This window comes from Acomys minous, assembly GCF_964271855.1.
Source record: "Acomys minous genome assembly, chromosome: 16".
Classification (NCBI taxonomy): Eukaryota; Metazoa; Chordata; class Mammalia; order Rodentia; family Muridae; genus Acomys; species Acomys minous.
In genome coordinates, this window is record NC_140498.1 from 9,592,901 (window position 1) to 9,607,167 (window position 14,267).

General features: G+C 45.0%; 1 protein-coding gene across 1 annotated transcript; it reads left to right on the plus strand.

The window, feature by feature from the left end:
- ZSWIM7 (zinc finger SWIM-type containing 7) lies at window positions 1-14,224 on the plus strand. Its single transcript, XM_084760933.1, has 5 exons — window positions 1-160; window positions 2,977-2,998; window positions 6,350-6,452; window positions 12,423-12,527; window positions 13,816-14,224. The coding sequence occupies exons 1-5, from the start codon at window positions 85-87 to the stop codon at window positions 13,927-13,929; spliced, it is 420 nt and encodes a 139-aa protein (XP_084617059.1). The 5' UTR covers window positions 1-84; the 3' UTR covers window positions 13,930-14,224.
- The last annotated feature ends 43 nt before the right edge of the window (window positions 14,225-14,267 follow it).

Below are 14,267 nucleotides of genomic sequence, written 5' to 3' on the forward strand. Positions count from 1 at the left end.
GACCGACGTCACGCCGCCCCGCCTCCGGCCTGGAGCGCGTGGGGAGTTCGCTTGCGTCCCGGAGGAGAACGCGGGCGGCGAGCCATGGCGGTCACGCTGCCGGAGGTCGTGGAGGAGCTCCTGAACGAGATGGCCGCCGCTGTGCGGGACAGCGCGAGAAGTATGGCGCGCGCGCGCGGGGGCTTTTTATTCTTACCCCGCGTGGTTCTGTCTCTAAAGCCTCTGCTCGTTACAGCGCTTAAGTAAACGCAGGAATTTGAGGGACTAGAGGGCGGGTCCCCGAGTGCGAGCGGGTCTGTGGGAACCCCGGATGCGTAAGGAGAGCCACTGTGTGCACACGAGGAAGTGGGCGAGGGCAGGAGCCTAGAAAATTTTGAGTTACAGTCCGTGCTGTAAAGTTTAAAAATAATACTCTCGTTTACTTGGTTTAGTAAATATATTTTACTAAAAACAATTTAGGGACGCAAACCCTGAACTTCTGGCACCTGAAAAACACTTTTTCCCTGTGGCCAGCAGAGGGCGCCCTACTCCTGTCTCGAACAAAAATGACTAGATCAGCCAGCAGAGGAGGATCTCAGCTTGTAGAGTGCTTGCCTAGCATGCATGTAAATCCTACCACAGGGTAAGACCGGGCACGAGGCTGTGATTTCTGTACTTGGGAAGTGGAGCCAAGAAGATGCTTTAGCCTTGTGAGTGCTGCAGTAACAGGCCTGTACCTGGCTTTTCTATTTCCTTTTGAAATGTGTACCATGTCGGTGCAGTGCCCCCAGAGGCCAAAAGATGGCATCAGATCTCCTTGGACTGGAATGTGAGAGAGCTTGGGGGCATGAACCCTACTTCTCCAGTCTTAACTGCTGAGCTGTCACTCTAGGCCCTCAGTTCTTTTTTTTTTTTTTTTTTTTTTTTTTTTTTTTTAAGATTTATTTATTGTAGATCAGTGCTTTATCTGCCAAAGAAGGCATCAGATCACATCATAGATGGTTGTGAGCCACCATGTGGTTGCTGGGAATTGAACTCAGGACCTCTGGAAGAGCAGGTGGTGCTCTTAACCTATGAGCCATCTCTCCAGCTCCGCCCCTCAGTTCTGATCTCATGTTAGTTGAGTCTACAGAGGTTGATCCATGGGTGTGGAGAGCCAGTTATATCTTTATGACCACGATGCTCAAGCTTCTGATAAGATTTTACTCGAGTTTTATTTTTATTTATGTGTCTACATGTGTGCATGTACACGTGTATGAGGAAGCCGCTAGACGCCAGAAGAGGTAGTTGGACCTGGGAAGCTGTCAGCACAGGCAGTTAAGAGCCACCCCAGTGGGCTGGAGAGATGGCTCAGTGGTTAAGAGCACTGCCTGTTCTTCCAAAGGACCCAGGTTCAATTCCCAGCATCCACATGGCAGCTCACAACTGTCTGTAACTCTAAGATCTGACACCCTCACACCAATGCACATAAATTAAAAATAAAATATTTTAAAATAAAAAAAAAAGAGCCACCCCAGTATGGGTGCTGGAAACCAAACTCCAGCCCTTTTTGAGAACAGCCAGCCCTCCAGCCCCTGGTTTGGTTTTCCACTCTGCCTTAAGGCACTCTTGACTCAACTTGACATTTGTTTTTTCTTTCTAGTACCCCTTTCACTTGGTTATCGAATGTCCTATATTGTCCCTGAGTGATTTATCTCCTATATTTCATCTTTTTGTTCCTTACTCTACTTCCTGGGAACTTCCTTCAACTGTGTCTTCCAGAGTTTCTATGATGTTTCTATTTCTGATGTTATATTTAATTTATAATTTTCCCCTGAAAGTAACTTTTATAACTCAAGCCCATTTTATTATTGCATTAGCTTTTTTGTTCTGATACTAATAATAGTGGCTGGAAGTTTCCCTCTGACTTCAGTTTCCCCTCTAGTTAGATCGGTTGTTGTTGTTGCTGCTGCCTCTTTACTGTGTTTTGGTAATTCTTAGTGGTCATGTTTAAGAGTAGGACTTAGAGGGAATGGATGTCACTGTAGTCCTGGTTACTTAGCCCGAGTACCCATCCCAGTGCTCGTCCCTGTTGACTTGGTCAGAATCCCTCGTCCTCCTCCCTCAAGGGTGAAGACCTGGGAGAATAGCTCAGTGGCAGAGGGAGGAGGAAGAGGGCTGGTTGCTCATCTTACAATAGCCATGTTGGGAAGAGAGCAGCAAGTCCCCTGTTTTGGGTGTTTCCTCGTAGTCCAGAAACTTGAAAATCAGTGGTCATCTGTCAAAGTGAGGGAGCAATAGCCACGCACAGCTAAGAAAGGAATGGGGACTGGTCCTTTTATAAATTTATCTTTTAAAGATATATTTATTTATTTATTATTATGCATACAGTACTCTGCCTCTATGTACACCTGCAGGCCAGGAGAGGGCATCAGATCTCGTTATAGATGGTTGTGAGCCACCATGTGGTTGCTGGGAATTGAGCTCAGGACCTCTGGAAGAGCAGTCAGTGCTCTTAACCTCTGAGCCATCTCTCCAGCCCCCCTGTTTATTTATTTTTGAGACACTGTCTATGTAGCCTTGGCTGTTCTGGAATTCAGTATGTAGACCAGGCTGGCCTCAAACTCACAGCGACCTGCCTGCCTGTGTGCCGAGAGGGCTTGTGGAGGAGGATGGGGGGTTCTGGAACATGTGTCAGGCTTGTGCTTGGTTCTCCCTACCGAGAGCTTAGTACTCATCGTGCTGAGGTCTGCCTGGAGAGTTATGTTCCGAGTATATTTTAGCTGTTGTCCCCTTCCCTGACCCCTCCTGCTGCCTTTTCACTCTTGGAAGCTAATGGTTTTTTAAAGTAAGTAAATATCCTTTTATTATTGTTTCAGTGGGACTTGGAGAAAGAGTAGAATTGGATTACATAGGTTCCCTTTATGTCTATGTGGTGATTTGGTTACAGTTGTCATAAGGTCTTCATGTCTGTGTCTACTAGTCTAACATAATTAACTTTCCATTCCCGCTTTACAGTTCCCGATGAGCTTCTCTTATCGTAAGTACATACTCTTGTTTGATCTATTTAAAAAAAAAAGTTATCCTGTTTTAAGAACAAGATCCTTTCAGCACTACTTGTCTTGGTCTTTTAAAATAGCAAGAGGAAGCTGGGTGGTGGTAGCACACGCCTGCAATCCCAGCACGGGACGCGGAGGCAGGAGGATCGCTGAGATCGAGGCCAGCCAGATCGAGTCCCGGGATAGCCAGGGCTACACAGAGAAACCCTGTCTCAAAAAACCAGAAAAGGAAAAGGGGGCAGGGGAAGGACACGGACTGGAAATATGGCCGGCTGCGATTCCAGAGGACCAGCCTTCCTTCCAGAAGGTGCATGGCCTCCCATTACCCCAGCTCTGGGGCATTCGGTGCTCTTCTGGCCTCTGTGAGCGCTGCAAACACACGGCACACAGAGCCATACACATATTCTTTCTTTAATGTTTAAAATAAAAGGCAGACATGGTGGTGCACTTGTAACTGCAGCACTTGGAGGGTGGAAGGCAAGAGGACCAGGAGTTCAAGGTCATCCTCAGCTACACCGTAAGTTTGAGGTCAGCTGACCTATACAAGACCTTGTCTCAAAAACAAAAGAAACTTAAGTCAGATCTGGAGAGCAGACTCAGTGGGTAAGAGTGTTTGGGTTAGCCGGGCGGTGGTGGCGCACGACTGTAATCCCAGCACTCGGGAGGCAGAGACAGGAGGATCGCTGTGAGTTGGAGGCCAGGCTGGTCTACAAAGTTAGCCCAGGACAGCCAAGGCTAACACAGAGAGACCCTCTTTGGGGGGGAGAGAAGAGTGGGTTGTTCCCAGAACGCACCTCAGGAGGTGTACAAAAGCCTAATATCCCCCTCTGACCTCCATGGGCACCTGTGCAGTACACACAGTGCACATACATATACTCAGACACACGCACTTACACATAAAACAAATAAATCTTTTTAAGTAAATGAGTAAATAGAAAATAAGGTAATAATAAAAGGATGCAAATAGCCACAAACTTTACGGGAGATGATAAATATTACTAAATAATCATAAATTACAAATTAAAAGATAATTTTTTTCTATAAAACTCGCAACCACAGGAAAAATGTCGACAGGAATATGGAGAAGCAATACGTTGCTGGTAGAGACGTGAATTGGAAGGGAGCCTGGTGCCTTAGTCACTGCTCCACTGCTGTGAGCACCATCACAACCAAGGCAACTTATAACAGAAAGCATTTCATTGCAGGCTTGCGTGTAGTTTCAGAGGGTGAGTCCTTGACCATCACGGTGGAGAGCATGGCCTCAGGCAGGCATGGTGCTGGAGACCTTAAGTCTGATCCACAAGCACAAGGCAGGGAGAGAGCGACACCTCAAAGCTCGCCCCTGGTGACACACTTCCTCCAACAAGGCCGCACTTCCTAACCCTTCCCAAACAGTCCACCAACTGTGGATCAAGTGTTCAAATATATGAGTCTACGGGGGCCACTCTCTGTTCAAACCACCACATCTGACAACTGGCAATATGGCTTTAAAACATACATATTCTTAGACCTAAATGTTCTACTTATAAGAATGTCTCCCAGAGAAGGAACTGTGATGCTCATAAAGATTTTACAACGAGCACATTCACCCACTGCTGACAATGACAGCACAACAAGCTGGAAACAATCTATTCAAAAATAGTTTAAAAATCATCTAGGGAGAGTAAAAATGACTCATTCTTACAGTAGAGTTATTTTTATAGCCATCAAAAGTAATGAAGAAATATGCATTTGAGAGCTATTCATGGAAGTCATGAACTAGACAAAGCCGTTTTAAAAATCATTGAAGTTAGCTGTGGTTATCTCTGGTTAAGACGTTCTTCAGCAAATTTTGCTTCCTTATTTTTGTTGACTAAACCTTTTATGTATTTGGTGTAAAAAGTTCAAAAGCGTTCCTTCTTAATTCTTCCTAGTAATGTGTGTGAGACTATTTTATGGAAAAATGAACTAATATACATGTTATAGTTTAAACTTCATAAGCAGTGCTATGGGTACATAAACGGGTATATACAGTCAGTCCGTGAATAATAAAATACAAAAACATTAACAGAGAAGAAGCCAGTAAGTAGCATGAGGTCGTCCTTGGATGTAGCTCAGAGACAGACTTTATTCTGAAATGTATGAGGCCCTGGGCTAATCCCTAGTGCCAGGATGGAGAGGGGGGGAGGGGGGAGCATAGACAGGGATGGAAAGGAAGGAAATGGATGGAAACTCTACAGAGACTTAGGAAGAGCGCTGCTCTTTTTTTGTTTTTTTGTGGGTTTTTGTTTTGTTGTTTTGTCTTTTTTTTTGTTTTTCGAGACAGGGTTTCTCTGTGTAGCCTTAGCTGTCCTGGACTCGCTTTGTAGACCAAGCTGGCCTCGAACTCACAGCGATCCACCTGCCTCTGCCTTCCAAGTGCTGGGATTAAAAGCTTGCACCACCACCGCCCGGCTTTGTTTTTGTTTTTGTTTTCTGTATTAGTATAGTCTTTTATTTTAAGGCACACAAAAAATAGCTGAAATAAATGAACAAGATTTTAACACTTATTCTAGGGAGTAAATGAATCCATAAATTTGATTCCATTGGTTGGTTTCTTTTTTTCTTTTTTCTTTTTTTCTTTTTATTATGTATACAATGTTCTGTCTGCATGTACACCTGCAGGCCAGAAGAGGGCACCAGATCACAGATGGCTGTGAGCCACCATGTGGTTGTAGGAATTGCATTCAGGATCTCCGGGGGAGGAGCCATCTCTCCAGCCCCCTAATTTTTTAATTTTACGTGTATGGATGTTTTGTTTGCATGTTTGTCTGTGCACCACATTCGTGCAGTGCACATGGAGGCTAGAGACGGGCATCGGGTCTCTTGGAACTAGAGTTACAAATGGACGGGACCTACGTGTGGGTCTTGAAAGTCAAGCCCAGGTCTTCAGGAAGAGCAGACAATACTCTTAACCTCTGAGCCATCTCTCCAACCTAACTCCATGGGGTTTGTTAATATTTTTTTCCAAATAAAAAATAGATTTTTGTCTTAAGTCTGGGAGTTGGCTGGGGAGGTAGCTCAGTTGTAAACTGTTTGTCTTGCAAACACAGGTGCCTGAGTTCAATCCCAACGCACATAAGAAACCCAGCTGTGATGCGTGTGTACAGAGCTAGCCTCCTAGCAACTTTCAGGCTGGTTTGCAACACCTCTAAAAGAAGTGGATGGCATTGGAAGAACAGCGCGTGCGCGCGCGCACACACACACACACACACACACACACACACACACAAATAGGACAGCAATCCTTCATGTCAGATTCTTGTGGGGACTCAGAGTCAGCCCTTCTAACCCAGTGCCTTTGTGTTCCCTAGGCTGAAGTTCATGTTTGGGTCATCGGCCATCCAGGCCTTGGACCTAGTTGATCGAGAGTCTGTCACTTTAATCTCTTCACCCAGCGGAAGGCGTGTTTACCAGGTAGAAGTCTAGTGGTGGGGATAATCAAAACAGAAGCCCCTGGGGCATAAATCTATTTACAGTCTCTGTGGAAGCTGATGACCAACATGAAGTATGTCCTTAGTAAAGTTAACATAATTCTAATTTTGAGATTTGTATTTATTTACTTTGTTTGGTTTGGTTTTCCAAGACAGGGTTCCTCTACATAGCCCTGGCTGTCCTGGAATTCACTCTGTAGACCAGGCTGGCATTGAACTCTGCCTGCCTCTGCCTCTGCCTCTGCCTCTGCCTCCTGAGTGCCGGGATTAAAGGTGTGCACCACTGCTGCTCAGTCTTGTATTTATTTTAAATTGGCAAGAACTATACTTTTATGACATACAATATGATGTCTTGGTATGTAATACCTTATGAGATGACTCCTTGTTATTGACATATCCATTTATCTTATCTGCTTCTTTTTTTGTGACAAGAACTTGTAAAAACCCACTCTCTTAGAAATTTTCAAGTCTGCAATACATTGTTAGTTACTGTAGTCTGTAACTCTCCTGGACTTCGCCTCCTTCTTTGACTATCTCCCTAAGCCCCTCTCCTCCACCTCTAAAATGCTGGGTAACAAACCATTCTACTTTTGCTCCTAATACGTTGGCCTGTTCTCGATTTTACATACGAGAACATGTAGCATTTGCTCTTTCTATACCAGGCTTGCTGCACTTAACTCAGTATCTCCAGGCATTGTAGAAGCTAAAGATAAATTTGACCTTTTGATTCTCCTCAGTAGCACTGCTCAGAACTAACAGTGGTGTGGGAGGCTCTTTTCTCAAGGCTAATGGAGTATAGCAGCCTTTGCTATCTTGTTGGTAGAGGGGGCACGTACCCTCCCCCCACCATACATTTATTGACATTTTCATCACGTTCATACTCTCTCATGTACAGGAAAAAGTCAAAATGTTCCTTGAAGTCATTTCCTAAATACAGAATAATCTTGTCAATATTGCTCTTTCAAAACTGTTGTCAGGTATTTATAATGAGTCAGACTCCTGAGATGAGGAAGTCCATGCGGGCCTCAGTTTGCCCCTTGGAGCTTACAGCAGATTTGTGGAGTGACACCTCTCACCATACTCTGACTTGTTTCCATGGGATTGGTTATTCCCACCAGAAGCAAAGCAAAGTGTTTCTTTTGCAAGAAACTGACATGTAGAGGGTAAAATAGCAGTCACATCTGGTTACCCCACACTGCCAGACTTATAACCTGACACTAGGAAAAAAAGACGATATAAACCGTAGGCCAGCATAACCACCTGCCCCCCAGGTTAGCTGCGTGAGACAGTGGTAAATGCAGCTGTGGTTGAGAGAAGGGCATCTTATGGAGGACACAGAAACGCGAGCAGTGGTGAATCAAGCTTGCGCTTGGCTCAGAATGGTTAAGAAAGACACCAGATGCCATCAGTGGGCAGGGAATTTACATTGTTTTAACTCTAGCTTCCAGTGAACTTCTCAGAGCTGAGACCAAGTCAGTAACTCTTATTAAAAGAAAGTGCCAGTTAATTCTTAGAGGGAAGGTGGCTTGAACGAAGCCTGCTTTAACAAATGCATGTCCCTACTTATGAACCACCCGGCCAGCTCATACTGCAGCCCACCTTAATTGACTTGGCAGATCACCATGTATTCCATTAAGGAAAATTGAGTATTGGATATATTTACAATTTTTGGATAGTACTTTTCTACTCAGAGGGAATTTTCTCATGGTGGATTTATAGATGAAAAATAATTGGAATCACTAAGTTTGTTTCTTTTTGGTTTGTTTGTTTTTTGGTTTTTGGGTTTTTTTGTTTTGTTTTGTTTTTTGGTTTTTGGATTTTTTTGTTTTGTTTTGTTTTGGTTGAGACAGGGTTTCTCTGTGTAGCCTTGGCTGTCCTGGACTCACTTTGTAGACCAGGCTGGCCTCAAACTCACAGAGATCTGCCTGCCTCTGCCTCCCAGAGTGCTGGGATTACAGGTGTACACCACCACACCCAGCTTGTTTCTTGGGTGTTATCTTTTGGTATTTTATATACTTAAAATATCCAAAATTTAGAGGACCCCTCCAGTCTTCCCGTAGTTTTTTACTGTAGAATTTTTTTAAGTGTCAAATTAAAATATTTTTTGGTCTTAGCTCCTTTACCATCATAACCCTTGACCAGAACCAGCAGACTCTAGCTGTCTCCTAATTATGTGTTCTGGCTACCAGCTAAAATTTCAAAGACCTTATTTAAAACAATTTTATTTATTTTTGTCAATATGACTTTTTAAATAGTTGTCTGTCATGTTCTTTATTATATTATGTTGCTTTGTCATAAAAAAAAAAAAAAAAAAACAAATTCTCCCTAGATACGTAGCTGTCAGCTTTGACTTTGATTTGAATTCAATGAGACTAGAAATTTCAGACAGCCTCACACCAACCTTATGGTGCATTGCACAATAAGACAGTAAGAATCTGGCTTAGCAACAAGATTGGAGAGAGGGGACACGTTGTCTTACTCCTGATTTTAGTGGTAATGGTTGGAGTTTTTCTCCATGCATCATATTTGCTACAGACTGGTGTATTTATTGTCTTTAATATATTGAGATATGTCCTCTGTGTCCTTATATTGTCAGAACATTTATCATGTAATAATATAAGATTTTGCCAAAGGACTTATATGACATGTTCTTTCTTTCCTTGGTTTATTGTATTATGGCCTATATTTATTAGTTTTCATATGTTGAACTATTCCTGTATCTCTTAATGAAATCAAGTGATCATTTCTCTGAGTATTCCTTATTTCAAAGGTTTGTGTTAAAATTTCTAGTAGTTAATTTGATAGTTCTGGCTTTAAAAAGTGACTTTACCTTTCTCTCTTGCATTTTTCAATTACTTTTATTACTCTGTGGTTTTGTATTATAATTATTTCATGGGTATTTTCTCTTTTCTCATGTTTATTTGGTATTCTGTGTGCTGCTTGTACCAGGCTGGACATTTCTTTATTTAGGATGTTGGTATTTTATCAGTGATTTCATTAAAAGATGTTTTGATGCCTAACAAAAAAAAATATTTCACAGAAGAGAGAAAAAAAAAAAAAGAATCAGGCTTAGTTCTTGGGTTATGTAAGATGCTAAAGGCTGACTCAGACACTGCCTAGCTACCCGGCTAGTCGCCGTTCCACGCGTCAGTTCCTTGTGTTCCGTAGGTCAGCCCTAACACCTTCATTGTTCTCTGGGTGTAATGTGTAATTATTTTTACATCATCCTTGGTCGCTGTCACTGGAGCTGCTTTCTAGACACTTTCAGGTCAGGAAGGGGCTGCTTGGGTCAGGAGACGCTAAATGCTGGCAGTGGCCTGGGAGTCTGAAAGGCCCTGACTGCACCTCCACAGAAGGCAAGTGTGGCCCCGCTCCTGACAGCCTCTCAGCAGTCCCGGTACGAAGCAGCATTCCTGCAGAACATTGCGTGCTACACGCTCAGCTGCTCACTCAGCTGCTCACTCTCTCACACAGCCAGTCCACTTCAGGACTGGACCGGTGAAGCCTCTTTCCAGAAAGAGGCAGCAAACACAGGAAACTATCAGTGTAGCCTGGGGCCTGCGGTGGTTCTGAGGCTGACCTGGGAAGGCCTGAGGAGCAGGGCTCATCTCCTTCCTTACAAGCTCCTCAAGTCACTACAGACTTCCTGCCAGGAGGCGCCTGTGAATCCAGTCCTGGTCTTGAGTGTGTTCTTTCCTGCTTTGCTTCTTTTTTAAAATCTAGTGGACTAGGAGAGGAGGTGGGAGGCTGAAGGGGGCACATTCCAGCCTGTGCTAAGAAAGTACAACTCCGAGCAGTTCCTGTAAGAGGGCCCTTCTTCCACTGAAGAGCGAAGGCACTGAATTAAATTACGCCTAAAGTCAATTTCCAGTTCTAAACATTTCTAGCTCAGATTTTTGCCTGATTGTTGGGTTCATTAGTAGTCAACTGTTAGATAAGGAAGAAGCAAATTAAAGTACTTATTGTCTTTAGAGTATCTGCTGCCCCAGGCATCTGAGCAGTTTACTTTCAGTCACAGACAGCCTTTGAAAGGGGAAGGCTGGGGAACCTCTGTAGAATTTATCCCTGTCCCTACATTCCCAGGCCTTGGTTCAACTTAAATCAGTTAGCACTGTGATAGGCCCAGGGCCTGCAGGAGTCTGGAGGGTTTGCCTGCTTAAGTCCAAATCTAGAGAGAAAAGACGGGGGAGCCAAGTAAAGAAAGAACTTTGAAGTTGTTTTTTTTTTTTTTTTTTTTTTGGTAGTCCAGAGAGCCAGCGATTACCCATGTCACGGTTGAGCTTTCTTTAGGGTTAAATGGGAAGCAGGCAGCTTCGCTGTCCGTTCGGTCTTTTAGACTCACTAGGGATATTGTACCGCTAGTGTCTGGGGTGTGTGTCCTGTTCACGACACAGCAGGATAGGACTGTGGAAGATGTGGCTTTAATACCTGATTTAAAGCAGGCCTAGTGTTGCATGGGCATGGGAGAAGGGCATTCCTAGTCATCTGAAAGCCCCACAGAGCTCTGATGACTTACTCAACAAATGACCAGAATAGCTGCATCATACTTAGCACTAAACAAACAGAAGCATGACACTTGAGCCTGTTATTTCCTCTAGTTAAGGCCTTACCTATTATTTGTCCTCAGGTTGGGGCAGAGGATCCTGGGAATGCTGACATTACAATTTTAACAAATCCTTGACCTTCCGTTTAGATTGCCATCTTAAAGCCTAACTTTAATTTGACAGCCTTCTGGCAAATTCAGACATGACGGCCCATTGTAAAATAACTGAAGTGTTTGTCCTTCCCTTTCATGATAATAATCTTGTACTTCATTTGGACGTTAGCTCTCAGGATGCAGCCTGTGGTGTCAGCTAGTGTTCATCAGTACAGTGAGCATCTGCCATAAGTCACTGTAACAGTGGCTAACAGTTTCAGAGGTTTCCAGCCATGGTCACTGGGTGGGCCCTGTTGTGTTGGCCTGTGGCAGCACAGTATATCACAACAGGAACACAAGGCCGAGAAGGCCTCTTCACCCCACAGCCGGAAGCAAAGACAAGACAGGAAGGAGGTTCAAATCCCAGTGTCTCCTGCAAAGGCATGCTCCCAGAGACCTAACTTCCTCTAACTATATCCTACCTCCTGAAGGCTCTACCATTCCCCACGTGCCCGGGAGACAGCAACCAGGCTTCTAACGCATGTGCTGTTAGGGATGTTCAGAATCCAAACTATAGCAAGTTGCCAACAAAACGTGTTTGGCTGCTCAGGACTAGAGTGGTTTCTCCAACAAACTGGCCCAATCACATCACAGACAAACTCGTTTTCCTTTGTGCTCGTTTTGACTGTCACCAAGGGTGTTTGTTGCACTGGGCCCCTCACCGACACCCACAAGCCTGTGTCCTTCCATCCCGCTGGATGAGTAGGCAGATCTGAACTTGCCTCCTTCCTGAGCCCTCGGTCCTAGCAGCTGAGTCATCCCTTTCACAAGGCTCTGCACTCAGATGCTTCTCGCTCAGCCCTCACTACTGTCTTCATCCGAGAGCTGCCCTGTTTCTGCTCCGCTTGCACTCTTTCCCCATTCTCATCCTCTCGGGGAATGTAACAGTAGCTTTAGAAATGTCTGTGCATGCTGTCTAATAGCACAGGTTAAGGGGCCCACAGTAAAATGTACACTAGAAACTTCCCTTCGCTTCTTTTTAGCTCTTACAGGCTGAGACCTGTGCATCACACGGACCAACGCGGCTGTGTGGACAGCTGGATTAGGCTGAAAGAAAGTCCTCCATTGTCCAAAGTCCTGGAAAGCCGAGGAGATAAGAGTTCGCACACTGCAGAGAGAAGACTCACACTTCCCCTTTTGTATAAACCCCACTGCAGTTCTTCAGTGATGTCATAAGTAACTGACACATTGCATGGACTGTCAGGAAAGAAGTCGTAGTACCGGGAGGCCTGACACTATGCATCTTTTTCTTCCCAGGTGCTTGGGAGTTCTGGCAGAACATACACATGTCTGGCTTCCTGCCATTACTGCTCGTGCCCAGCGTTCTCCTTCTCGGTGCTGCGGAAGGGTGACAGCCTGCTGGTAAGAATGGGAGAGAAGGGGCTAGCCTCAGCTCAGACTTGAAGATGGGGGTGGGGTGGGGGCTTACACAGAATGGGGATCCTCTCAATGTTGGAAGAAACCGTGGTTTCTTGTCCTTGTCTTAGTCACCTCATGGACTTAGCCTCCTAAAAACACAGTGTTGTTTTTGGTGTTTTACCAGTTTCCTGCTTTTTAATTTAATGTTTATTTATTTTATGGATGTGAGTACACTGTCTTCATGCACACCAGGAGAGGGCATCAGATCCTATTACAGGTGGTTGTGAGCCACCGTGTGGTTGCTGGGAATTGAACTCAGGGCTTCTGGAAGAGCAGTCAGTGCTCTTAACCGCTGAGCCATCTCTCCAGCCCTCCTGCTTTTTAACGTAAAAGGTTGTAGATAAGGCTGTAGGAGACAGTAAGGTAATCTTGGAAATGACTACTGGGGAAGTGGATGATGCCTGTAAAGAGAGAACTAAAGGAAAGATGTTCCCACATCACCCCCTGCTCTTAAAGGCCGCCTGTCCTCACATGCATGCTCACATGGAACAGGAACGCCCTCGTCTGCACCCCTAAGTCTTTGCGAGACCACCAGTGTCCGGAGCACCAAGTAAGAACAGCACATACCTGCACACTCCTGGTTCTAAAGGGATCGACACACTGCTCTCCTTTCTAAAGCGCTCAGCCCTTAGCCTTGCCAAAGCAGAAAGCAATGAAGGCCACCGCGATCCTCCCTTTGTTATACTATTAGCAACTTAAAATCTTGGGAGTTTGGTGCCAACTTGAACAGCTCTGTTCATTCATACATGTACGCACACACACAGACACGTAGACACAAAACCACTAGCCACCAGTATGGTATATTTCACCTGTAAAGTGACAGGGCTGAACCATGGTAGTCTCAGGATCCAATGCTGTGTTCTGTGACATAGGTCTAACACAGCCATCTCCCCACGTGTGGATGTGTGTGTGAGAATTTTCCCTGCACTCCTTCCCGACCCCAGAAGGCAGCAATAGCTAAAGGGAAGTAGCGGCTCTACACGTTGATTATAGTCGAGCTGTATTTGTAGCGGCTGGGTAGCTATTAGAGTCGCATGAGCTCACTGGGGAGGAGCACTGAGCAGCGTAGCGGCTCCAGGACCGTCAGCCATTGGTGTGACCACACTCTGAAGGCCAGGAGGAAACCATGGCCAGGCCTCCCTCTCCTCCTTGCATGTGATAGTGAGGGCTTGACTAGACTGGCCAAACATGATCCTGCTTGTTCCTAACAGGTTTGTGTCTTGTATTCCAGTGTAAGCATCTCCTGGCCATTTATCTTAGTCAGGTTATGAGAAACTGCCAGCAGCTCAGTGTGTCTGACAAGCAACTGACAGACCTGTTATTGATGGAGAAGACACAAGCATAAGAGGTGCAGACAGAAGCCTACCAGGAAATGCATTCAGCATCTCAAGGCTCACAAGGCAGAGAGGAGATGGACTTCCAGACTGTGACTGTCACTTTGCTTTCACAGGCTGCAGGGTGGGCTCTGGATTGGCACTGTAGGCTGCGGAAGGCTTGTGTGTGGTTAAGAGCTCTTTACGATCTTAACGTGAACCAGCCTCTGAGCCCCACAGGTAGAAATGTCCATGGGTGGAATTCAGTATTGTTGACTCAAATAAAGCCTGAGACGTGTTGTGTCTGCAATTAGACAAGTTACTAAAGCACTAGTATTTTTTTTAAGTGGGATAGAAGGCCAAACTGAAT